At 39.3% G+C, this 27,462-nt stretch overlaps 2 protein-coding genes across 2 annotated transcripts in view; both read left to right on the forward strand.

Moving 5' to 3' along the window:
* The first annotated feature begins 310 nt into the window (after positions 1 to 310).
* Positions 311 to 6,656, forward strand: LOC133643064 (large ribosomal subunit protein eL29-like). Its single transcript, XM_062037475.1, has 4 exons — positions 311 to 391; positions 809 to 859; positions 944 to 1,008; positions 6,465 to 6,656. Exons 2-4 carry the CDS (start codon positions 823 to 825, stop codon positions 6,594 to 6,596), a joined length of 234 nt encoding a protein of 77 aa, XP_061893459.1. The 5' UTR covers positions 311 to 391; positions 809 to 822; the 3' UTR covers positions 6,597 to 6,656.
* Positions 6,657 to 8,018: 1,362 nt separating this feature from the next.
* Positions 8,019 to 27,462, forward strand: part of LOC133643563 (isoleucine--tRNA ligase, cytoplasmic-like) — a 144,789-nt gene continuing 125,345 nt past the window's right edge. The window contains exons 1-7 of the mRNA XM_062038213.1: positions 8,019 to 8,154; positions 14,669 to 14,792; positions 14,957 to 15,113; positions 15,189 to 15,308; positions 20,777 to 20,859; positions 23,644 to 23,761; positions 23,844 to 23,991. Coding sequence (XP_061894197.1) covers positions 14,674 to 14,792; positions 14,957 to 15,113; positions 15,189 to 15,308; positions 20,777 to 20,859; positions 23,644 to 23,761; positions 23,844 to 23,991 — 745 coding nt within the window. The 5' untranslated portion in view covers positions 8,019 to 8,154; positions 14,669 to 14,673. The remainder of the gene's footprint in view (positions 8,155 to 14,668; positions 14,793 to 14,956; positions 15,114 to 15,188; positions 15,309 to 20,776; positions 20,860 to 23,643; positions 23,762 to 23,843; positions 23,992 to 27,462) is intronic.

Consider the following 27,462-nt stretch of genomic DNA (forward strand, 5'->3'; position numbering starts at 1 on the left):
GTTCTGTATCACATCAATAATACAAGGACATAGGCACATTTATTTAAGTCATTTTTGTTCATTTACTGCAATATAATGTTACTAATAATATTTACTGCATGTACTTAATAATATTTAATGTATTATTCATAAGTCCTGTACCAAAAACTAAGCAGCCAAACCGTTAGAAACAATTCAATATACTGCAAACTATTATAATATAAATATAATGAAATAGTGCAAACACAGAGCGACATCTAGTGGCTGGCTGGGGAAATTCCCTTCCCCTAACTGCCAGTAGGGGTCAGTGTCATGACGTCAAACAGTCTGCTCTTCCTCGCTGGATGAAGCTATTATTTACTTCCGGGTCTGACTTTCTTCCTCTTCCGGTTGGCGTCCGTTGGTGTGTCAGGTACACGCAAACCTAATGTCGATTCACTTTTGAAATCTATATCAATCTGCTTCATTTACTGTAGTCTACACACAAACGATCAGTGAATATGATAGAGAACATTACAAAGCGTATATATCATGCGTCATTTTATTGATTCCACCCATTTTTAGGGCAAATAGTATTTTGTTAGCATACCTACCTAGCGCAAGCTACTGATCACATTCCGCTAATAACAATAATGTTTTATTGTTTTCAAACCGGGGTGCATATAAGCTGCTTATGTACTGTAAATATTAAAGAATTACGATTAATTATGCCATGTTGACTCTTCTTTTCAGTCTGGCTATCTATCGATGCTAAGATGTGTGCACAGCAAATGCTTATAATTGTAAGCAAACCGAGCTTAATGTTAAATTATGCACTTGTTTTTTGTAGTTCATCCAGTCAGAATGGCAAAGTCGAAGAATCACACAACTCACAACCAATGTAAGTAAGCATCTATAACTGTTTATATGCATGCACGCCAAGGAGGCACTTTTTTGCAGAATAATGTTTTGTTTTTGTTTCCAGCTCGTAAAGCCCACAGAAATGGCATCAAGAAGCCCAGATCTCACCGTTATGAGTCATTGAAGGGGGTACGTCACTATTGTTTCATTGTGGTTAATGTAATAAGAGTTATCAGGTGTCTCATTCAATACTAAGATCGCTACGCCTATTTACTGTGCGGCCATATTGTATGGCTAATGCTGCGTTACATTGGAACTGGGAAGTTGGAATTTCAACTGGAACGCCCCCTTGCAGTTGAATTTCTAACTTGGCAAGTCGGAGCACTCTCACCATCCCCGAGTTTGCTTCAAAGATGGCTGCTCTGGTTGTAGACAATGATGTCTGTTTTTATAATATCTGTTAACATTTCTGATTAGTTTTTGTAGCAATAAAGTAGCCATATACAATTAATTGATGTATGTTTACATATGGCAATGTCACAGTAGTGTTAACTGCATTTATTTAATGTAGTGTGTAGGCTGTAAGTCGCTACAATAGCGTCTGTTGTTCCTCTTCATCAGGCATGTGGTTATTCCGTTTAAAATTTTAAATCAGTATTTTTTATATGTGTACAATAATTTGTTTTTGACTAGCTACAATGTGTTAAAATCTTGATCTGTCTCTGCCATACCTGCCAACAACTACGGTTTTACCCGTAATTAGTACGGTTTTTGATAATCCAGTGGTAAAAAGTGTTTTTTACATTTATAAATGATCAACTTAAAAATCGAAGTTATGTAGTGAAGCAACTCCACCGGCAGGGGACAAACTATACCGGAATCATCAATGGGAGACGGTTCTGGATTACAGGCAGGTCAGTCTAGTACCCGCATTGTTTTACGACGAAGCCACGCTGTTATAACACGTGCAGAATGTGGCTTGGCATTGCTGAAATAAGCAGGGGTGTCTGTGGAAAAAGACGTTCCTTGGATGGCAACATATGTTGCTCCAAAACCTGTATGTACCTTTCAGCATTAATGGTACCTTCACAGATGTGTAAGTTACCCATGTCTTGGGCACTAATACACCCCCATACTATCACATATGCTGGCTTTTGAACTTTGTGGCTTTAACCATCCGGATAGTTATTTTCGTCTTTGGTCCAGAGGACACAACGTCCACAATTTCCAAAAAACATTTGAAATGTGGACTTGTCAGACCACAGAACACTTTTCCACTTTGCATCAGTCCATCTTTGATGAGCCCAGGGCCTGGTACTACACCAGTCTAGTACCCGCACTCTTTCGGGCCCGGCAAAGCCGGCAGCGTTTCTGGGTGTTGTTGATAAATGGCTTTCGCTTTGCATAGTAGAGTTTTAACTTGCACTTACAGATGTAGTAATGACCTGTAGTTACTGACAGTGGTTTTTTTAAGTGTTCCTGAGCCCATGTGGTGATATACCTTTTTGATTCAGTATCGCCTGAGGGATCGAAGGTCACGGGCATTCAATGTTGGTTTTCCGCCTTGCTGCTTACGTGCAGTGATTTCTCCAGATTCCCTGAACATTTTGATGATATTACGGACCGTAGATGGTAAAATCCCTAAATTCCTTGCAATAGCTGGTTGAAAAATGTTGTTCTTAAACTGTTCGACAATTTGCTCACGCATTTGTTCACAAAGTGGTGACCCTCGCCCCATCCTTGTTTGTGAATGACTGAGCATTTCATGGATGCTGCTTCTATACCCAATCATGGCACCCACCTGTTCCCAATTAGCCTGTTCACCTGTGGGATGTTTCAAATAAATGTTTTAATGAGCATTCCTCAACTTTCTAAGTCTTTTTTGCCACCTGTGCCAGCTTTTTTGAAACATGTTGCAGGCATCAAATTCTAAATGAGCTGATATTTGCTAACTAGTTTACTTGTTGTCGCCTCCGTTCAGTCTCTAAGCCACAACGTTGGTGGCCGTCCACTTTGCTGCTAATTATGTTTGGATGATTACAAACCAAACACTGTTAGTTTTGAAGCAATTGTAGTTCTAGAGCATTTATTAGTTGCCAGCAAGGTGTATTTTTGACGCGGCCGATTGTAAACAGAGGTCACAACACCGGAAGTATATTACCCAAAGGGGCGTGGCTACAGGATAACGATTGCCGAATGGTAAACGTTTTCTGCATGCGTGTTATAAAATTTTACATACAATGTTCCAAGATGAACATTTTTGTAAAATACCTACCAACAAAACTAAACATTTTTTGGGGGGAAAAACATTTATATAAAAACAAAATAAAAACATTGAACTCTAACCCCCAACTGCAGGAAATGTATTCTTGATTTTCAAAATGTTCTTTCGGGTTTGCTTGGCAGCAGTTTCTGCTGATAGAAATGTTCCTTTTTATTTCCAAAGGGTGCTGACATCACTGTAACTTGCTCATACTTGGACTGTACATCTTATGTTAAGAGGTGCCATGATGCTAAGGCTGCAGCTAACGATTATTTTTCTATCGATTAATCTATAGATTATTTTTTTTTTCGATTAATCGGTTAATCTATAGATTTTTTCGATTAATCTATAGATTATTTGTCCTTTTACCGATTATTTTTTTATTTAAAATGAAGATGAAAAAATAAATGTAGGCCCGTTTTTTCAAAAGGCATGGCTTTTATTTACAAAAAAAAAGAAGTATGGCCACTCAGTCAACATTGACAACAACATGACTAAATATTATGTAACAATGTAAACATTTAAAACTTTTAACATTTAACAAAATTAAAAGTAGCTTATTTGCTTTTTAATGTGCAAATATAAAAGTCAACATCCAGTGCAAATCTTAATATTCTGCAATAGTATAAGCATTTCAAAAGTAAAAGTATTGCTTATTTTGCTTTAAAATGTGCAAAAATAAAGATAAACATCCAATACAAAAAAGTGCAAAACGAAATATTCTGTAACAACAGTGTAAACATTTCAACAAAAGTGAAAGTATTGATTATTTGCTAAAATGTGCAAAAATAAAGATAAACATCCAATACAAAAAAGTGCCAATCTAAATATTCTGGAGCACTGTAAACATTAAGTATTGCTTTTAAAATGTGCAAAATAAACATCCAGTCCAACACAGTACACAATAACCAATTCTACTCATTCCAGTGAGTGACTAACAGTTGTAATGAAGAAAGGTTAGCATGTGTACATGCTCTGCTTCTTTTCTTGTTTACAATATTCCCAGCAGCTGAAAATAGGCGCTCAGAAGGGGTCGATGTGGCTGGAACTGAGAGCTAATTAGCCTTCACCTCAAGCCAGGACTGCGAGTGAGCTGAGCTGCAGTTTATATTTCTAGAAGGTCAACGGGCTCATAGTGATGTTACTAGTAGTTGACTGGGAGGTGTTTATTATCATTTGGGGAGAGTCCGCTGCCTGATGCTCACCTGCTAAACACCTATCTGCTCCACGCTGAAGCGCTGACTACATGCGCTCTGAATACACACTGCTGATTGGCTGATAATGCTTCGTGTGTACCAATCAGATGGTTGTGTGGGTGGGACAATGCTGCGTGTGTACCAATCAGATGGTTGTGTGGGTGGGACAATGCTGCGTGCTGAGACAGAGGCAGAGGAGCGAAGCAGCTTGTTAAGACTTTAGCAGCTGAAGTTAGCTTTAGCTTAGAAACTCGTTCGGTACACCCCCGTACCGAACCGAAAGCCCCGTACCGAAACGGTTCAATACAAAACACGTACCGTTACACCCCTAGCAGATACAAATGACACATTCATGTTTTTGTGTAATGATGACAACGTATACTCGCGCGGACGATTGACTAGTTGATGGTTTTCTTTTCAAATGTTCGTTCATAGCCGTTGTGCTGCTATGATAGGCCATTTCCGCTCGACACAGTGTGCATACAACAACATTATTAGGCCGTTTATTGAAATACTCCCACACTTTTGACCACTTTTGGCATGCTTTTCCCCCCTCGCTCGCACCGCTCGCATCGTCTGCTTTGAGCGTCTGCTTTGCGCTTCGCCATGACGGTAGTGTGACGTAAATATGCGACGCGTCGACGCACAAAAACGGCGTCGACGTATTTACGTAACCGATGACGTCTGCGCGTCGTTTCAGCCTTACATGATGCATTCACACAGATGCAAACATTGTAGTGAAGCATTCATTACCAGTACTATACACTAGGGCTGGGTAATATGCCTGAAAACTATCACGATATAAGTGTTTTTTATTGGTTGATATCAATAATTAGAGATTTTTTATTGCCTATCATAAATAAGGAGCAGGAGAAAAATAAATGAAATCGGAACATTTTAATTTAAATTGTAACCTTTCTCTGGCTATAATCCCCTGAGCTATCAAGACCGAAAGGAAATGTCAACACAACCATGGAAGACACTTAGTCTAAGCAAAATTCTAAAATCACATTGAACACTTAGCAATAACCTCTTTAAATTAAGGTGCCAACATCGATATTATGTAAGAAATGCTTAATGTGTCAATTTAGTGTTGCCAATCAGCCTATTTCCAGGTGCATGTCTTTGGAGGTGAGAGGAAGCACATAACCTGCTATTGAATTGCCTTCGTCCACCAGCCTGGTTTTGCACCAAAGTCATTTTTATATCAAGACTTACAGCCTGAGTTTGTTTACACTTTAAAAAGTGGCAAGTAGTTACATAACTTTTGCATATTTTAGCTCTGCAGCCAATGTTATGTCACTGAGAATGTAATGGAACTACAAATAACTGTGTTTCAAAAAACAGTACTTGGTACACAACAGTAGGCCTGCAGTCACAAGGTGCTATGTTCCTGCAGCACAAGCAGATGTAATCAGTTTATTGCACTGCTTTAATTTACAAGCTTCCCACTTTGTAATAGAAAAAACAAGCATGCACTTGTGCTGAAAAATCTGCTATTTGACCGTGTGCAGGAAGCACAATTGAGTGGACCAACTAAACTCTTCAGGTGTTTCATTTACCTCGGCTGCTGAAAATTTTAATTTCCCCTCTGGGATTAATAAAGTATTTCTGATCTGAAGTTTGAAGTCAAGAGATGGGAATGATGTCACAGCCAAGTTGTGAGCATTCATCAAGATGGCCTCAATCAACAAAAGCTATTTTTGCGCTTGCCTTGTCTGGATACAAACAACTTAGGAGAAAATATGCACTTTTTCTGTAACATTCAAATACGGTGCATGAAGAGGAAACCGACTATTGCGAGCAATGTGAACGTATATACCACATGTAACGTTAGCATCTATACACATCCAGCAATACATCATATATGGCTGATTTAGTGCAACAAAAACTAATCAGAAGTGCTCATAATGGATATTCTATTGTTGACATTCAGAGCAGCCATCTTTGAAGCCAACTTGGGGATGGTAAGAATGCTCCGACTTTCCAAATAGAAAGTGTCTTCAGAGGGCGTGCCAGTTGAAATTCCTACTTCCCAGTACAAATGGAACACACCTTTAGCTACAATAGCACACAGCTTCACTATAACTGTTGTTTTGGTCTTATGATGTGTCAAGACTTCATTGAGGGCCATATACTAGTATGTTTTTTAAGTGCAATTTTAACTTATTTTCCTTGGTCTACAGATGGACCCCAAGTTCCTGAGGAACATGCGCTTTGCCAAGAAACACAACAAGAAAGGCATGAGGGCACAAAGGAAGGCAGCGGCAGTGGCAGCGGCAGCAGCAGCAGCTGCAGCGCCTGCAGTCGCACCATAGTCTGTTTTCTAGTCACACATCTGTGTCACTGTCACAATAAAGCTATGCTTTGTTAAAAAATGCCTTATGTTTCTGGTATTTTTTTGATTGTAGGCAGTCAGTATCTTTTTAGTTTTCTGCTTGACTTAAAATTGAGGAATTGAAAAATGCACAATTGTATCTAATGCACTATGTATTTGTTTCCATAAGTGTAATTAAGACAAGACTGATTAATTATTTTTTGTAGTTACTTTTTTAATGAAAGAACCAGTTCACCAAATTTCACTCATAGATTGTCAACATTGCTGATGGATTTATTGGACCTTTGCAAAAATACTACCTCAAGTAATAGAATAAATTCATAATATTTATTGGACCTTTGCAAAAATACTACCTCTAATAATAGGATAAATTCATAATCAGGGTCACCTGGAGTCATTGCGTATACATTACCAAGAGTTTTAACACAGTATGTTAGTATTTTAACAAAGACATGAAAGAACATTCATCGCCTCTTAGAAGTGACCGAGCTGCCTTCTAATCAGCACACGAAGGAACCTTGCTACATCATTTTAGACTGCAGACTTTGTTTTACACATTTTTAATTCACATTTTGGTGTGTAATATGTTGTGTTGCTTCACCAAATAGTTTGGAATTTACAAGTAAGAATCAAATTGGATCATTTTGACTTGTTCAGCTGAGTCTTCTATCAATATTATTAAATATACATTCAAAAATTAGATATATCTAATCTAAATAATGAAAAAACGTAAATACTGTATATGTAATTGTAGTTTTAAAATATAAATACATTTATGTTGACGTTCATTTAGCCTACTGATGGGTATTTATAAATGGTTGATTATATATAGGCTAGTAAGGTAAAGTTTTTTATCTGACAAGGTCTTACAAAACTTTACCTTACTGGCCTATATAAATCAACCATTTATAAATATAAATAAATGTATTTTGTTAATTCAAAAAAACAATCTAGGGAGAAGTTTTGCAGCCCAACCAGAAGAACCGGCTCCTCAAAATCGCATTTATTTTTAGAGAGCATATACTCAGACATCAGCTTTATATTTAAATCAAGAATTGTCAGTCAAAAATAATTACAATTGCCCAGGAAGTTATTGAACAAAAAAATACATTCAAATTTTGTTTGCACAGTACGCACTGCAAAACTACAAAGCTAATGAAAGCGCAACACAAGCCTACATGTATTGCATATTACAGAGTGTGTAGTTTGATGTCGCTTGGATATCGAGGCTTTACTACCGCAATTGAAAGCATAACGAACTTTGTAAATGCAAACATGACGACCACGGATGGACAGAAAGAGTCCAGACACATTATGACTGTTTTTCGACGCTCCAAAATGAATCAGTGTGTCATACTGAGGATCGCGGACTTTACAAAGTCGCCAGGTTGCGTTCCCCCAACCGCGAGTGTAGAAATTCCCACTTCGGATTTCTATCTTGAAGCCAACGTCAGTTTGAACTTGACGTCACTTCCGCTCACGCTGACGCCAACTTGCATCATTTCTTGTCTCTCTTGTCAGCCGGGGGAAGACAACATGTGAGTACAGCATTTAACCCTGTAAAACTTCAAAAATATGTCCACGCAGTCTCGCTTCCCACCAAATCTGCGACGGTGTGCTACTTTTTAAACGCTTTCACTTATAAACACCTTTTGTGCTGGTTTTCTTTCAGCTAACTGAAATATTGAGCGGCTAACCGAGCATGCTAGCTAACTACTGTTTAAGGAGGCGTCAGTGCCAGCTGAGTAAATTAAGTCAACTTGTAATTCAATTATTTTCAGCAGCTTTTCTTATAATATGCCAATAAGTCTTGTTGACGTGAGACCGGGTGTTGACATATTTATATACACTATATTGCCAAAAGTATTTGACCACCCATCCAAATGATGACAATCAGGTGTCCTAATCACAGGTGTATAAAATCAAGCACTTAGGCATGGAGACTGTTTCTACAAACATTTATGAAAGAATGGGCCGCTGTCATAGGATGCCACCTGTGCAACAAATCCAGTCGTGAAATTTCCTCACTACTAAATATTCCAAGTCAACTTTATTATAAGAGAAGTGAAGAGTTTGGGAACAACAGCAACTCAGCCACCAAGTGGTAGGCCGCGTAAACTGACCGAGATGGGTCAGCGGATGCTGAAGCGCATAATGCAAAGCCTTTCTGCACAGTCAGTTGCTACAGAGCTCCAAACTTCATGTGACCTTCCAATTAGCCCACGTGCAGAAGGCAGAGAGCTTTGTGGAATGGGTTTCCATGGCCGAGCAGCTGCATCTAAGCCATACATCACCAAGTCCAATGCAAGGCGTGGGATGCAGTGCTGTAAAGCACGTCGCCACTGGACTCTTGAGCAGTGGAGACGCCTTCTCTGGACTGATGAATCACGCTTTTCCATCTGGCAATCTAATGGACGAGTCTGGGTTTGGAGGTTGCCAGGAAAACGCTACATTTCGGACTGCATTGTGCCGAGTGTGAAATTTGGTGGAGGAGGAATTAGACTTAGACAAACTAATGATTCACAAGGGAAATTGTTCCACACAGTAGCTCAGTTACAATGATGGAAAGTGTAAGGATGGAAAGGACAATGCCGGTATAAATAGACTAAATATAACGATATAAAATATAACATATATACGTAATATTTACATAATATATGTACAATATATTATATATACTGATATATTATATTATGTCTATATCATATATACAATGTATAACAATTACCATGTACAATATTACAGTATACGTGACAGCTGCAGCAAAAATAGAGTAAATCCTGCAGAAAATAGACATTAAAAACAAAGAAGTAGCTAACATAGGTGTCAGGTAATAGACAGATATCATCTTTTGCTGTATGGCGAGTGATTATACAGCTGGATGGAGTGCGGAATGAAGGAGTTCTTGAATCGAACACTGTGGGAACGAAGCTGAAGGAGCCTGTTGGAGTATGAACTCTGCTGTCCCTCAATTGTCTGGTGGAGTGGGTGCGCAGGATTGTGGTGTGAGGTTGTTTTTCAGGAGTTGGGCTTGGCCCCCTAGTTCCAGTGAAAGGAACTTTGAATGCTCCAGGATACCAAAACATTTTGGACAATTCCATGGGATGGCACTTCAAGTTCGTATGTGAGTAAAGGCAGGTGGCCAAATACTTTTGGCAATATAGTGTATGTTGACATCACTGTGACAGCCAGTAGACTTACTAGTCCATAAACTAATACATTGAAGCATGGATGGACTTGGTATGTTTTTAATTATCAGGCTGAACTAATCTGACTGCATATACCGGTATGCAAATATGGTAAGTCAGTGTTCGGTGTGGTTGTATTCAAATTAAATGTAATTTGACCCAGTTACTTGGTGTGTTGGTCCTGTCTGTCCTTGCTGTCTGTCTTACGTTGCGCCCTACAAAATGTTAAGACTGTAAGTATTGTACTCGGGGTTTCCTATTCGTGTAAATTAATGTAATTTTTACTACCGCCACACCTTGAAATATGTTTTTTTTTTTTACTTGAAAACAAATTACAGTAAAATGTATTGTACTGGTGATGTCTGCGTTGAATAAGGATGGATACAGTAAACAATTGAACTGACACTTGTTTATTAATTCTTCGGTCAGTGGTCAACAAAATAAACAGTTTTACATCCATGAATTCATAAATTGTGACAAATTTACAGACAAAAAGGGTTTAAGCTGAAGTTGAGCACTTACCAATACCTGATATTATGTTTTTTGCTGTTTTAATTTTGACAGTACCACATAAGATATTTTTTATTTGCTGATGCGGGTTTATTGATTTTTAAATGCGCCAGAAAATAACCAGTTTTGTACACTGTTATAGGGCGTAAATGTGTTTCTGTATATTATTTCTCCAGTAATGGTCATGTGGTGACATAAATGATGGTATTTTGAGAGGTATTCATTGAAGTCGGACATCACTGAAGGCCTAGGTGGGAGATATGCGGCCCAACACTGACTGCTGTCCAGTTATGTCATTTGCACGTATGACACTAAGCTGTCTGTCTTACGTTTCGCCTTACAAAATGTTAACACTAAGTATTGTACTAAGTTACAATCAAATCTAATTAGCTTCATGGCATGGCCTTTTAACTTCATGTGAGTGATTATGATTGACGACACCTCATGTGATGCAGTCATTAGACTCGGTTACAAATGCGACAATGAGAAAGTCAAAGGAACTCTGCACCGATCTGAAAAAACTAATCTTTGACTTGAACAAGTCAGGAAAGTCACTTAGAGCCATTTCAAAGCAGCTTAAGGTCCCAAGAGCAACTTTGCAAACAATTGTTCGTAAGTATAAAGTGCAGTGTTTCCCACACATTCATTTATTTGTTGCGGCCCGCCACGAAAGAATTAAGGCCGCCACAAATAGATGTATTTTTATTTAATTTTTTTAAATTTTTAAATTTTTTATTTTTTTAATTATTTTTTTTTTTTTGTCCTGTCCAGCTTCTCAGGCAAATCATATAGTTGATGTAGATGCCCATATCGGCTGTTCAGATTTACTTTACAAAAGAGAAGTGTAGGATCAAGATTTTTGGAGCTCTTTGTTCAGTGGATCAGATGTTTGATGAAGCTTTGTGTCTATCTACCACCACTACTGTTTTCTGTTTATTTGTTACTGACTGTGGCAGGACACCTCTGCCTCTGTTTCACTTTATGTTGCTGGTAAATACACTGCTCAAAAAAATTAAAGGAACAGTTTTTTATCAGGGTACGGCATGAATTCAATTGCACTTTTCTGATAAGGTTTTGGTCAGGTACGTGGCAGAGGGGGTTGTTAATCAGTTTCAGCTGCATTGGTGTTGATGGAATTAACAACAGGTGCACTAGAGGGGCAACAACGAGATGGCCCCCAAAACAGGACTGGTTTTGCAGGTGGAGGCCATTTCAAGTTCCTCCCTCTTGATCTTTTTTAACTGTTTTTCCACAAGTGTTGGCTTTAGCTAGAGTCATTATCACCACTGGGAGCATGAGGCGATTTCTTAACCCTCCTGAAGTTGCACAGATTGTCCTACTCCTCCAGGATGGCACATCCATGCGTGCTGTTGCAAGAAGATTTGATGTGTCTCCCAGTACAATCTCCAGAGCATGGAGAAGATTCCAGGAGACAGGCAGTTACTCTAGGAGAGCTGGACAGGGCCGTAGACGGTCCTCATCCCATCAGCAGGACCGTTATCTGCTGCTTTGTGCAAGGAGGAACAGGTTGAGCACTGCCTGATTCCTACAGAATGACCTCCAGCAGGCTACTGGCGTGAATGTCTCTGCCCAAACAGTCAGAAACAGACTTCACGAGGGTGGCCTCAGGACACGACGTCCTGTAGTGTGCCCTGTGATCACTGCTCAGAACCGTGGAGCTCGATTGGCATTTGCCATAGAACACCAGAATTGGCAAGTCCGCCACTGGCGCCCTGTGCTTTTCACAGATGAGAGCAGGTTTACCCTGAGCACCTGTGATAGACGTGAAAAGGTCTGGAGAAGCCAAGGAGAGCGCTATGCTGCCTGCAACATCATTCAGCATGACCCGTTCGGTGGTGGGTCAGTGATGATCAGGGGAGGCATTTCCATGGAGGGACCAACAGACCTCTACAGGCTAGAGAACGGCAGTCTGACTGCCATTAGGTATCGGGATGAAATCCTTGCACCCATGGTCAAACCCTACGCTGGTGCAGTAGGTCCTGGGTTCCTCCTGGTCCACGACAATGCCCGGCCTCATGTGGCAAGAGTATGCAGACAGTTTTTGGAGGATGAAGGAATTGACACAATTGAATGGCCCTCACGATCACCTGATCTAAACCCGATAGAACACCTCTGGGACATAATGTTGGCGTCCATCAGACGCCACCAGGTTGCTCCTCAGACTTTACAGGAGCTCACTGATGCCCTCAGACAGATCTGGGAGGACATCCCACAAGACACCATCCGTCGTCTCATTAGCAGCATGCCGCGACGTTGTCAAGCCTGCATACAAGCACGTGGGGGCCACACAAGATATTGAAAATCATTTTGAGTTGCAGAAATTGAATTTAGGCAAAATGGACGAACCTGCCACATCATTTTTTCACTTTGATTTTTGGGGTGTCTATATACTGAGCCCTCTGTAGGCTGAAAACTTTTATTTCCATCAAAAGATGTGGCATCCTTTTGTTCCTGAGACATTAAACTGTCCATATCAGTATAGATATCCGAAAAAGAAATGTTTCACCATTGAAATCTTTTGGGTTTTCAAAGTGTTCCTTTAATTTTTTTGAGCAGTGTAATATGGTTGTAGTAGTAGGCTAAAGTTAAATTATTTAGTATGTACTAATTAAAGGGGCAGAGCTTTAAGAGACATTTTAGCTTTTATATTTTTATAAGATATATTTTTTGTAAGAACCACAATTAATAAATATATTTCAGTGAATAACTTATTGTTCAAATCTGTATAAAAATATGTACATAAAGTGTTGTAATTATATTGTAAAATGGATGGATGGATGGATGGACGTTTAAAACAAAACTGTTATTATTAATTAGTAAGTATACATTTTTTGAGCCTTTTTAGAGAAAATCATATCATTGTAGTAAATTATGCAAATTACTCGATGATGTCATGGTAACCACGCCCATAGCCACGCCCCCACCGCCACAGGTATCTTGGCAGTTTATGGGAAACACTGAAGTGCATGGCACAGTTTTGTCGCTGCCACGATCAGGAAGAAAACGCAAGCTATCACCTGTTGCTGAGAGAAAATTGGTCAGAGTGATCAAGAGTTAACCGAGAACCACCAAGAAGCAGGTCTGCAATGAATTGTAAGCTGATGGAACACATGTGTCAGTGTCCACAGCCAAGCTTGTTTTGCAACGCCATGGACTGAGAGGCTACCATGCAAGAAGGAAGCCCTTGCTCCAGAAGCGACACCTCAAGGCTCGTCTAAAGTTTGCTGCTGATCACATGGACAAAGATAAGACCTTCTGGAGGAAAGTTCTGTGGTCAGACTAAACAAAAATTGAGCTGTTGGCCACAATACCCAGCAATATGTTTGGAGGAGAAAAGGTGAGGCCTTTAATACCAGAAACACCATGCATACCGTCAAGCATGGTGGTGGTAGTATTATGCTCTGGACCTGTTTTGCTGCCAATGGAACTGGTGCTTTACAGAGAGTAAATGGGACAATGAAAAAGGAGGATTACCTCCAAGTTCTTCAGGACAACCTAAAATCATCAGCCCGGAGGTTGGGTCTTGGGCGCAGTTGGGTGTTCCAACAGGACAATGACCACAAACACACGTCAAAAGTGGCAAAGGAATGGCTAAATCAGGCTAGAATTAAGGTTTTAGAATGGCCTTCTCAAAGTCCTGACTTAAACGTGTGGACAATGCTGAAGAAACAAGTCCATGTAAGAAAACCAACACATTTAGCTGAACTGCACCAATTTTGTCAAGAGGAGTGGTCAAAAATTCAACCAGAAGCTTGTGGATGGCTACCAAAAGTGCCTTATTGCAGTGAAACTTGCCAAGGGACATGTAAGCAAATACTAACATTGCTGTATGTATACTTTTGACCCAGCACATTTGCTCACTTTTTCAGTAGACCCATAAAAGAACCAAACTTCATGAATGTTTTTTGTGATCAACAAGTATGTGCTCCAATCACTATCACAAAAAAATAAGAGTCGTAGAAATTATTGGAAACTCAAGACAGCCATGACATTATGTTCTTTACAAGTGTATGTAAACTTTTGACCACGACTGTAACTTACATTGGGAGCGTTTTTTGAATCAGTTTCTTTGTTGGCATTGAAAATTGCAACATTATCCAGAGGTAGTTTGGCTGAATCGGCTCTCACTTTGCTGGAGAATTGTCGGAGTGCAAAGAGCCTGAATCGGCATCCGGGTGTGAAGTCATGTGCAACCTAGGTACCGAAACATGACACAGATGTAAGACCGTCAGGATTCGGTCGGTGCCAAGAAAGTAATGGATTCGGTACCCATCCCTAGTGTTGAACTTGAAAACATTTGACATTTTCTTGTACTGTTGTTGTTGTTGTCAAGACGCTATGGTGGAGCCGGTCCCCGAATCCATCAACTTTCCCTCAGAGGAAGAGAAGATCCTGCAGCTGTGGAAGGACAAGGACTGTTTTTACGAGTGTCTCAAACAGTCTAAAAACCGGCCAAAGTAAGGGAATGAATGAAGTAAAGCATCCGCCGTTCTTCTTGTTTAACTAGTCGCTTTTACCAAAGATGATTGACACTGCTTTTTGTTAAGACGTATACACTGATCATCGCCTTAGAAAAGGATGTGGCACCTCTAACACTTAGTTTTCACCTTTTCTACTTTAGGTACACCTTCTATGATGGTCCACCTTTTGCCACAGGCTTACCCCACTACGGTCACATCCTAGCAGGCACCATCAAGGACATTGTGACGCGCTTTGCCCACCAGAGTGGCTTCCACGTGGACCGGCGCTTTGGCTGGGACTGCCATGGCCTGCCTGTGGTAAATATGATCATAGCTTAATTACAGTATGAGGCAAAGAAACACACTTTCCTGTCCACTGTGTGTTTTTATCAGGAGTATGAGATCGATAAGACTTTAGGGATCACTGGTCCCGATGATGTCGCCAAGATGGGCATTGCAGAGTACAACAAGCAGTGCCGTAATATCGTGATGAGATACTCGACCGAGTGGGAGGTGAGCCTGTAAATTAATATTATTAATAGTAATGTGGTCGATGACAAAAAGTAATTTTCTAAGAATTTTTAAAATGAATGTAATGCATATTATTGATTTTGGGACAATGTATTTATACTACTCTTAACTGTTAAATGTACTTTTCAAGTGTGTTTTCTAACTTTACTACCTTGGATAATGTCGGTTTGCACAGTCAAATATTTATGAAGAAATATTTATTTTCCTCCTATTTACTCTTAGTGAAGTTTCTGGCAAGTAAAGTGACTACACTACAGCACGCCGTGTGTTCCATAGACTGTAGTCCCTCGCCACATCACACTCAATATTGCGGCTTCAAAACATCACATACAATTATTTGTTTTTTTAAAGCATATTCCACAACATTTCTGCCTGAAATTAAGCATTTTCCAGCATAACAATGGTTAAATGAAGAAAAAATATTAATACAACAGCAGGCCTCGAATTCTAACTTTTTAAAGTCAAGGCAAGTGTTGCCATAAAGCATGGGTATTAAACTCTGGCCCGCGGGCCACAATTGGCCCGCCGTGTAATTTCACTTGGCCCTTGAGGCCATATCAGATTAACACTGGAGCTGGCCCGCCGATTATATACAGCTGCGGTGGTAACACCGCATTCACCGCTAATTCTCATACTTGCCAACCCTCCCATATTCTCATACTTATACTTGCCCACTCTCCCGGGAGACTCCCAAATTTCAGTGCCCCTCACTAAATCGTCACGCTGAAACGAATGTTGGTCCAGTCACATATGTGCGGCTTCTGCACGCACACACGAGAATGCAACGCATACTTGATCTTCATTGATACAGGTTACACTGAGGGTGCCTGTAAAAAAAATAACTTTACACTGTTACAAATATGCGCCACACTGTGAATCCACACCACACAAGAATGACAAACACATTTCGAGAGAACATCCGCACCGGCACACAACATAAACACAACAAAACAAATACCCAGAATCCCATGCAGCCCTAACTCTTCCAGGCTGCTATACACCCCCCCGCCCCCACCACCAACCCCGCCCACCTCAACCTACGCACGGAGGTGAGGGGGTTGGGGGGTTTGGTGGTAGCAGGGTGTATTATTATTATTAGCCTTTATTTAACCAGGTAAAATCCCATTGAGATCAAAGATCTCTTTTCCAAGGGAGACCTGGCCAAGAGGGCAGCAGCAAGGTTACATTAAAAACAGTAAACAAATACATAAAACATCACATTTACGACATTAAAACTTGCTCACATAACACATGTGCATACAGACAAGGTAGACTGCAGTGCCCTTTCACAGAAGCTTTAAACTCATTCAACGTAACAAGGGTTTGAAGTTTAATATTCGATTGTAGGTTATTCCAAGCCTTCGCTGCTGAAAACCTAAATGCTTTCTTGCCCAGTTCAGTTCTTACTTTGGGGACGACAAATTGCAGAACATTCGTTGAACGAAGATTGTGACTTCCTTGTTTCTTTGTTAAAAGACAAGACAGATAAGATGGAGTGATACCCAGAATGGTTTTGTAGATGAAAACATACCAATGATTGAGGCGTCGAGCACATAAAGATGTCCAGTTAACCATTGAGTATAATACGCAATGGTGAGTAAGGGGAGCGCAGTTGGTGATAAATCTCAGTGCGCCGTGGTACACACTATCCAGCTTGTGGAGACAACCAGCAGTAGCATTCATGTACAACACATCTCCATAGCCAATAACAGGTAAGAAAGTTGTTTCCACCAATTTCTGTTTCACAGTAAAAGAAAAGCAAGACTTGTTTCTATAATAAAATCCCAGTAAAAGTTTCAGTTTTTTTACAACATACTGAATGTGCTCCTTAAAACTCAAGTGGTCATCAATTAAAAATCCTAAATATTTAAAAGCACATACTAACATAATTTATATATTATTATATTGCAGCCCGGAAGAATTAGGGCTGCATGGGATTCTGGGTATTTGTTTTGTTGTGTTTATGTTGTGCTCCGGTGCGGATGTTCTCTCAAAATGTGTTTGTCATTCTTCTTTGGTGTGGATTCACAGTGTGGCGCACATTTCTAACAGTGTTAAAGTTATTTTTTTACGGGCACCCTCAGTGTAACCTGTAGCGCTGTTGGTTAATTATGCATTGCATTCTCATGTGTGTGCTGACAGAAACTGCACATGTCCTGTAACAGGGCTGACACGTTGTTAGAATGTATGAACTCAGACGTGACGACATCTGTGTCTTTGAAGCACGCCCCCAAGACTGCGGTCCGGGTGGACGAGATATAATGACTGATGAACACCTTCTTTGGATAATGAAGGTTAACTCAACTCAAATCCTGAGCCCTGACATTAATGAACTAGCATCCCAGAAAAGATGTCATGTATCTGGCTTGGGCACATCAGATTAGAGCAGTGTGTTGCAAACTGAGCAGTTTAAAGTTCTGAATGGTTGGGTTTATTCATTGTTATTTTATTATCTAATTTATTAGCCTGTGGAAAAAGTTAATGTTGATATTTACCTCAGAAGGTTGCAAATAGAAAAGAGGCATTCAATTTTTATTTAAATTGTATTTGATATGCCATTGATATTTTTAAATGATTATTATTATTTTTATTTGAAACTGGATTTTGCATGTCACTATAAAGTTATATAAGCCTTGCTTGTTCAATAGTCAATGCAAAACTTGTTTGGGTCCCTATTAAAAGGTTAATTTGTTCAACCTTGGCCCGCGGCTTTGCTCAGTTTTAAATTTTGGCCCACTCTGTATTTGAGTTTGACACCCCTGCCTTAAAGGAAGGCGTGCGCATGCAGAAAGATGGCACCTGATGGCCATTAGACGTAACTGCACTTTTTGTCCATATAGATACAAATAGTGTTAATGTATGAGATTTAGGGCTGCCAATAATGGCCAAAGTAATAATTACAATGATTGAAATCATGATTACTGATTGTTTTTGGTAAAGCAGTGTTCGGGTGTGAATGCAATATCATCATGAAATTTGTAATGTCTGATAAAAAGACTATAGATAAACCTTATCCATATTTCTAAAGACAAATATTATTTTTTTTAAATTCTTTAATCACATCAACTTGTCAGCTTTTTGTCATTACATGATGCCTTTATCTCTATTTTTACATTATGATGGAGTTTTAAAATTTTTTTTAATTTAAGTTATGTACATTTATATGTACATGTAGATGATGTATCAGGACAGATACATTAAGAGTTTGAGCAGAAATATGTAATTTAGGAATTAACTACACACAATAACACATTAACAATGTGCTATGTCACATGAATGTTTTTTGAAGTGATACCTTTGTGACATGAAAAAACACAAGTAATGTAAAAAAAATAAAAACCTGGTGTTTAATTTTTGATATCAAAATAAAACAAAAAAGTTTGGCTAATGAAGATAAAGTCAAATAAGCAAGCTTTGTTTTTCTCCAACGCCTCCTATCAGTACAACAGTTTGGCCAACAAAAATAGAGTGACACCTCTCACATCGAATACACAATCTTCACAGACTGCATTCAATTCGATGAGATGACAAAACATTATAGCTAGTACTGATGTTATTTGAACACTGATACAGTTTGCAGTTAAATAAAGGATGAGTGAACATCACAGTAAACAAACAACAGACTTTCTAAACAAGTTGCTGCATGTCATTAACACTCAGTCACAGCAGCTGATGGACGCTGTATTGAGAAAATAAAAGCAACATCAAATAGTTTTCTCCCTGGCTGTATACTTTTAATGTGGGGACAAGTGTCTCCAATATTGTCTACATCTGTCTCCATTTAAACACAGCAGCGAGTTCTTAAACGCACGGCGGGAAGAGAGGGAAAATGATGTTAAACCAAGTGCTTGACTCCGTTTACTCCGAGGGGAAATCTCCGCAGCAAATTCCGTGTCATTAGTCCGCCATGACACTAGTGTCAAGTGTCAACTTAGTCAAGCCAAACGACACTAGTGCGCATGCGCCTGACTTCGTGTAGCCTAAAATGCATTAATTAATGACGGCTTTGCGGTAATTAAAAAATTAGACGGTGTTACTAACCGTCTGGAATTTTATCGCAAATTTATCATTATACCGTTTAATTCATTTGGACACCTGTATGAGCTTTTGCTGACAAGTTTATACACCTCACTTTAATAGAATACAGCATTTTATGATAAAATAACCGTTTGTTTCCGCCCGAATGCGGCTGGTATAGACTCCAGCCATCCAGCGACCCCGAGAGGGAAAGGCGGTAGAAAATGGATAAATGGATATGGATGAAAAGTGTTGCAAAGTGCATGTGACTTCAAATAAGCTCTTTTTTAAATAATATTTGAAAGAGATCATCCACAAGCATTTCACTCAGTCATAAAGATCATAAATAGTGAAAAGCTCATTGCACTTAAGAGTATTGTATTGTATGTCCTCCATTACTGAACGTATTTACGATAATCCCAAGGGCTATGTGTATTTATATATTATATATATAATATGTTATATATATATTATATTATTTATTATTATTCTTGTCTATTGTGAGCAAACTGTGGTGCTGAATTTCCCCCAGGGATCAATAAAGTACTTTCTATTCTATTCTTTTTCCTTATATTACTCTTGTCAGCCTGTTCATTATTTCAGCACTGCTGCCACCTAGCTGGAGGTCTGTGTATCGTTGAATATATGATAAATTATAAATGATAAATGGGTTATACTTGTATAGCGCTTTTCTACCTTCAAGGTACTCAAAGCGCTTTGACAGTATTTCCACATTCACCCATTCACACACTGATGGAGGGAGCTGCCATGCAAGGCGCTACCAGCACCCATCAGGAGCAAGGGTGAAGTGTCTTGCCCAAGGACACAACGGACGTGACTAGGATGGTAGAAGGTGGGGATTGAACCCCAGTAACCAGCAACCCTCCGATTGCTGGCACGGCCACTCTACCAACTTCGCCACGCCGTCCGTTGAAGCATTTCTAAAGATGCTAATACTGAAAGAATTTTTGTGTTTTTATTTCAGAGACTTAAAAAAAAACATGTCCCATGTTTTCGGGTCTGCTAAAAACATACAAATTACTGGACACAGTTGTACAATTTTCTCCACAGCATCTCAATTTGATACGAGTAAAAAACAAAGTATCATTTTCAATAGTCGTCGTAGTGCGTTCATTTCTGATGACAGCTGACATTTTGGGGGTTTCGAGTTGCCAGAACAAAGAACAAAAAAAATTGAATAAGGTGAAACCCTATTCAAACTAACTACATTTAAAGTGTAACGTTAGACATGCATAATTGTTCACATTATTTAAGAATGACATAATACACTCAGCCACAACAATATGCATCTCATATCATTGACCCAATGATTGTTATTATTACTGTTAAGATACAGTAAAATTATATTATAGTTGTCATTATTATATACCTTACTAGAACACTGAATTGTTGCTATTTTTGTTTATTTTCAGAACTCAGTGAATCGAATGGGCCGATGGATTGATTTTAAACATGACTACAAGACTCTCTACCCATGGTTCATGGAGACTGTCTGGTATGTTTGGTATTGTAAAGGACTAATGTGTTTATAAAAAAAAAGAAAAGTAAAGGAACACACAAGCTAGAAGCAGTCATTTGTCTATACTTACTCGTATGTTTTTCATTTTTCCATAACTTTAAGCAAGTTTGTATAATTGGAGTTTGTGTGATGCCGCTTTTAAATAATTGGCGTGACAGCTGGATACCTTTTTGACAAAGCATTACCATGGCAACCTTCAACCACAGATAATATCCATTTATACAGTGCTTTTCTGGACACCTAACGCGGTTCACAGAGAACAGCGAACACATCATCTATTCACTCCACATTCAGACGTTGATGGTGGTAAGCTACATTTGTAGCCACTGGGGTAGACTGATGGAAACATGGCTGCCAATTTGTGCCTACTCTGACCTCTACCAAATAGGGTTGTACGGCATACCAGTATTAATATAGTACCGCGATACTAATGAATCATTTTCGGTACTATACCGTCTCTGAAACGTACCAATCCCGCACCCCCCCACGCCTGCGTCGTAGTCACGTCGTGTCATTGCTGGTTTACGAGCAGAGGAACATGTTCGGCAGCGCACAATCACGGAGTACTTACAAGCAGACACAGTGTGTAGACAGAAAAGGGAGAATGGACGCATTTTGGCTTATAAACTAAAGATAAAGGGGAAGATATAACACTGAAACGCCTTCAGGAAGAGGTGCTTTAAGAAATGGCTAGCTAGCTAGCGGCTAACGTCCATCCGCCGTTGGCAGTGTTTTAGCTACTTCTAAATCACTAATCCTCGTCTCCATGGCGACAAATAAAGTACGTTTCTTACAAGTATCATCCCTGCAGGACGAGGAGTAGCTAAACATGCTTCACTACACACCGTAGCTCACCGGCATCAAAATGTAAACAAACGACATTGGTGGATCTACACCTAACATCCACTGTAATGATATCAAGTACAGGCACGTATCTAGTCGATACTACTATGATCACGTCGATTTTTTTTGCCATCACATCTTTCGTTTTTTAAAAATGCATATTATATTTATAAACTCAAGAAATATGTCCCTGGACACATGAGGACTTTGAATATGACCAATGTATGATCCTGTAACTACTTGGTATCGGATTGATACCCAAATTTGTGAGATCATCCAAAACTAATGTAAAGTATCAAACAGAAGAATAAGTGATTATTACATTTTAACAGAAGTGTAGACAGAACATGTTCAAAGAGAAAGTAAGCAGATATTAAGAGTAAATGAACTTCATTGTCAATGAAACCAAATTCATCCGTCTAAGCAAAAACGGGCATATTCATGGATCTCTTAGCGCGGGTGTAGCACATGAAAAAAGTGGACGTCTCTCTCGTTGCACACACATACATGCACACTAGCTCCACCTCCCTTTACCTTGCATCCCTTCCAATCATCAGTCAGGATTTAGCCTGTACACATTCACGGCCGGGCAGCACGGTGCTAGAGGGGTTAGTGCGTCTGCCTCACAATACGAAGGTCCTGGGTTCGATCCTGCGCTCTGGATCTTTCTGTGTGGAGTTTGCATGTCCTCCCCGTGACTGCGTGGGTTCCCTCCGGGTACTCCGGCTTCCTCCCACCTCCAAAGACATGCACCTGGGGATAGTTTGATTGGCAACACTAAATTGGCCCTAGTGTGTGAATGTTGTCTGTCTATCTGTGTTGGCCCTATGACGAGGTGGCGACTTGTCCAGGGTGTACCCCGCCTTCCGCCCTATTGTAGCTGAGATAGGCTCCAGCGCCCCCCGCGACACCGAAGGGAATAAGCGGTAGAAAATGGATGGATGGATGGACATTCACGGCCTCGCAGACATTGGGAATTAAAAGAACTCTCCGGAGCCGGAGGTTGCTGCTCCATCTTTTCTTCTGTGATAACTAAGGTTATGGTTATGGTTTGAGTTTATTTCAAACATGCTTACAATTACAACATGACACATCACTATTTCCAGTTTCTCCCTTCAACATGTTCAAAAAGGAGGAGGAAGAAGCAGAGCTTATTTAGTCCTACCCACTTTTCATTACATAGCAATTGCTAAAACTTTTGTTCACTTCCTGTTCTCAATTTATTCACCATATACTCCATAAATAATAACATTAATAAATAATTAATAAATAGTGAAGTAGGTTGTATTTCATATAGTGAGATGAATAAGATGATCAGTAAGTTCAGAATGTTTATCATGGTGGTTCTTTGTACTTTGTAAACACTTTGAGTTTGAACAGTTTCTTAAATTGGATCATATTAGTACATTGTTTGATTTATTTACTTAATCCGTTACATAATGATATACTGAAGGTTTTAAATGTCGTACGTGCATACAAATGTTTTAAGTTAGATTTTTCTCTGAGGTTGTATTACTCCTCTTTTGTTGAGAAGAATTGTTGTCTTGGGTAGTAGCAGGTTATAGTTTGCTTTGTGCATAATTTTAGCTGTTTACAAATTCACTTTATCTTGGAATTTCCATATTTTCGATTCAATACATAAAAGGTTTTAATGTTCTCTATATCCACTATTATGTATTATTATAACTGATCTTTTTTAAAAAAATTTATAAACACGGTTAGTGACTGAGGTGTACTTTTGTAGTTATTTCCCCGTATTTCTGCACAATAACTCTGATATGGTAACACTAGTAGTGAAGAATATTATCTTCAATTTACACGTGTCAGGCTTTTCAGTTTGCTTCAAAGCATCTCTCAGCTGTCAATAAACGCTTGTTTGCATTTTGTCATCATTGAGCGTCTTTTTAAATCTTTCAGGTGGGTGTTCAAGCAGCTGTATGACAAGGGTCTGGTGTTTCGTGGTGTCAAGGTCATGCCTTTTTCCACCGCCTGCAACACTCCCCTATCCAACTTCGAGTCCCACCAGAACTACAAGGTTCACAAAACTCCCTTCAACCATGTTAAGACATCGAGACAATGAGAGAAACTCACTTTCCCCAACATTTGCACATGTGCAGGACGTTCAAGATCCTTCAGTTATCGTCAACTTTCCACTGCTTGAGAATGAGGACGTGTGCCTTATCGCTTGGACCACCACTCCATGGACGCTCCCCAGCAACTTGGCCCTATGTGTCAACCCTGAGTTATCTTACGTCAAGGTGCAAGGTAAGAAACTTGACACAGAGTAGTATTCCAAATACAACAACTGGCAAATAATATGCAATCATCAGACTTGGAGAATGTTCATTCAGTTGTTAGTAGAAAAAAAGCAGATAACAAAGGTGATATAGACATTGTCGTTTCAAATGACAAATGTCTGGCTTTAAGAAACGCAAAATAAAATTAAGAAAATAAATTGTGGAAGTCCAAAACGGTTTCAGTTTTAGATGTAGTAGAGTAAAAAATTCTGGCGTAAAAATAATGGAATCAGGGAAAAACAAACAAAAAAACACTGAAACAGACTTATAGTACTTTGTTGCACCACCTCTGACTTTTATGACAGCTCGCAATCTCCGAGGAATGAATTTAACGAGTGACAAGCAGCACTCTTCATCAATCTCGCGACAACTTTCTCTGATTGCTGTTATCAGATCAGCTTTGCAAGTTGGAGTCTTGTCATGGACCATTTTGTTAAAATTCCACCACAATTTTTCCATTGGATTGGGATCCGGACTATTTGCAGGCTATGACATTGACCTTATACATTTTTCTTCAAGGAAAGTTTTTAAAGTTTTTGCTGTATGTCAAGATTCATTATCATCTTGAAAAATGATGTCATCATCCACAAACATACTTTCCATTGATGGAATAACGAAAGTGTCCAATGCGTCAACGTTATCGTTAGCATTTATTGAATATATGACAGCAATCTCCCGAGTGCCATTACCTGTCATGCAGCACCATATCATCAATGACTGTGGAAATGTGCATGTTTTCTTCAGGCAGTCGTAGGGCTGGGCGATTGTATGATCGGGATCGATGATCTTGATTAATTTAAGTTTGGTCACGGTGATCAGCTGTTAGCATATATTACCTCTATCAAACATGACAGAAATGTCTGTTAGAGGATACTGCAGTAGTAAACGGTAGGGAAGCAACAAAGCTCGGTATAATCCTGCATGGAACAACCCGCCTTTATCGACCGTTATCCTTTGTGTGTTTGTGTACAAACCCCAAAACCAGTGAAGTCGGCATGTTGTGTAAATAAAAACAAACAAAACAACAACAAAAATACAATGATTTGCAAATCCTTTTCAACCTATATTCAATTGAATAGACTGCAAAGACAAGATACTTAATGTTTGAACTGGAAAACTTAATTTTTTGCAAATATTAGCTCATTTGGAATTTGATGCCTGCAACATGTTTCAAAAAAGCTGGCACAAGTGGCAAAAAATACTGATCATGTTGAGGAATGCTCATCAAACACTTATTTGGAACATCCCACAGGTGAACAGGCTAATTGGGAACAGGTGGGTGCCATCATTGGGTATAAAAGCAGCTTCCAGGAAATGCTCAGTCATTCACAAACAAGGATGGGGCAAGGGTCACCACTTTGTGAACAAATGCCTGAGCAAATTGTCCAACTGTTTAAGAACAACATTTCTCAACCAACTATATTGCAAGGAATTTAGGGATTTCACCATCTACGGTCCGTAATATCAAAAGGTTCAGAGAATCTGGAGAAATCACTGCACGTGAGCGGCAAGGCCGTGACCTTCAATCGACCTTCGCGGTACTGCATCAAAAAGCGATGTCAGTCTGTAAAGGATATCACCACATGTGCGACATATACTCCGGAGCGACTTATTTGTGAAATTATTAACACATTACCGTAAAATATAAAATAATATTATTTATCTCATTCGCGTAGGAGACGAAGCAAATGTCAGCAATCGTCACACACACGTCAGCAATCGTCACTCACACGTCAACCAATAAGAATTTGGCGGGGGAGGGTCATGGCAGAAGTGCATTGTGGGTCATGGGATGCTAACTGCTATATATGCTATATGCTACTGCCATAGCTTTTAAAATGGATCACATCAACATTGGCGGTAACTTATAAAACTGAGAAGGACTGAACAAAAATGGCACTGGAAAGGAAATCATATACTGCAGATTACAAGCTGGACGTAGTGAAATAGGCAGCAGAGAACGGCAATCGAGCAGCAGAAAGGAAGGACATACCAGAGGCGACACCGGGTAGGAAGATTTCATCGGATTTAGCGATCGGGAGTGACAGATTGTTTGGTAAACGTATAACATGTTCTATATGTTATAGTTATTTGAATGACTCTTGCCATGATGTGTTGCGTTAACATACCAGGCACGTTCTCAGTTGGTTATTTATGCCTCATATAACGTACACTTATTCAGCCTGTTCACTATTCTTTGTTTATTTTAAATTGCCTTTCAAATGTCTATTCTTGGTGTTGGATTTTATCAAATAAATTTCCCCCAAAAATGTGACTTATACTCCAGTGTGACATGTTTTTTTCCTTCTTTATGGTGCATTTTTGGCCGGTGCGACGTATACTCCGGAGCGACTTATAGTCCGAAAAATATGGTACGCATCTGTGAAGGCACTATTAATGCTGAAAGGTACTCTGTTCGAACATTAAATATCTTGTCTTTGCAATCTATTCAATTAAATATTAGTTGAAAAGGATTTGCAAATCATTGTATTCTGTTTTTTATTTACCATTTACACAACGTGCCAACTTAATTGGTTTTGGGGTTTGTACGTTGGCATGTGTTTGTGTACATTTGCATGTGTTTGGGTCTGTGTGTGCCCGTTCCCCCGTCGTGAAAGTCAGGCTGGTAATGACGTAATTAATATTCAATCAGCGCTTTGCCTCTTCCCTCTTAAGTGCAGCCCAGAAGAATGAAATAAAGAAGTCTGACTAACGATAGTACAGAGGATGGAGCAGAAACTTTAGAGACAGACTTAAATCTCACTGCCTGCTGCAGCTCACCTGCAATTCTGCCCTGAATGCGGACTCTCAGAAAGGCACAGAATGTATATGTGACTAAACTACCATATTAGTCCTGACTTGGATAATAAACACACTTACTAATTTCATCAGAAAAATGCATTTTTGAATCAGACTTGTATGTGTTTGCAAAGATAACATGTATAAAAGAAACTCTGCAGACATCTTTTTTTTTAAATCCTTATTGAGTTTGTGGATAAAAAACATTTTGTTCCTGGAAATAATAATTAAACGTGTTTTATGTGTTGGTATCGTATTTTCCGCACTATAAGGTGCACCTAAAAACCTCCAATTTTCTCAAAAGCTGACAGTGCGCTTTATATATGGACCAATATTGAGCCACAACAGGTCTCGCAACTACGAAATGCGTAACCCCAGCCTCTACTGTAGCATCTATTCTATGTGCCTTATAATGCGGTGCGCCTTATAATGCTCTGCACCTTATATATGAACAAAGTTTTAAAATAGGCCATTCATTGAAGGTGCGCCTTATAGTGCGGAAAATACGGTACACATTATTTTACAGTACCTCAAATTCAGACTGCACTTGAATGTACTTTTAGTAAAGTACAGTGGTTCAAAAACACTGGCTTAGAGTGATGAATGGAGAATCCTTTTGAACAGAAACGCAATGGACGAT

The sequence above is a fragment of the Entelurus aequoreus genome, linkage group LG26 (genome assembly GCF_033978785.1).
Source record: "Entelurus aequoreus isolate RoL-2023_Sb linkage group LG26, RoL_Eaeq_v1.1, whole genome shotgun sequence".
Taxonomy (NCBI): domain Eukaryota; kingdom Metazoa; phylum Chordata; class Actinopteri; order Syngnathiformes; family Syngnathidae; genus Entelurus; species Entelurus aequoreus.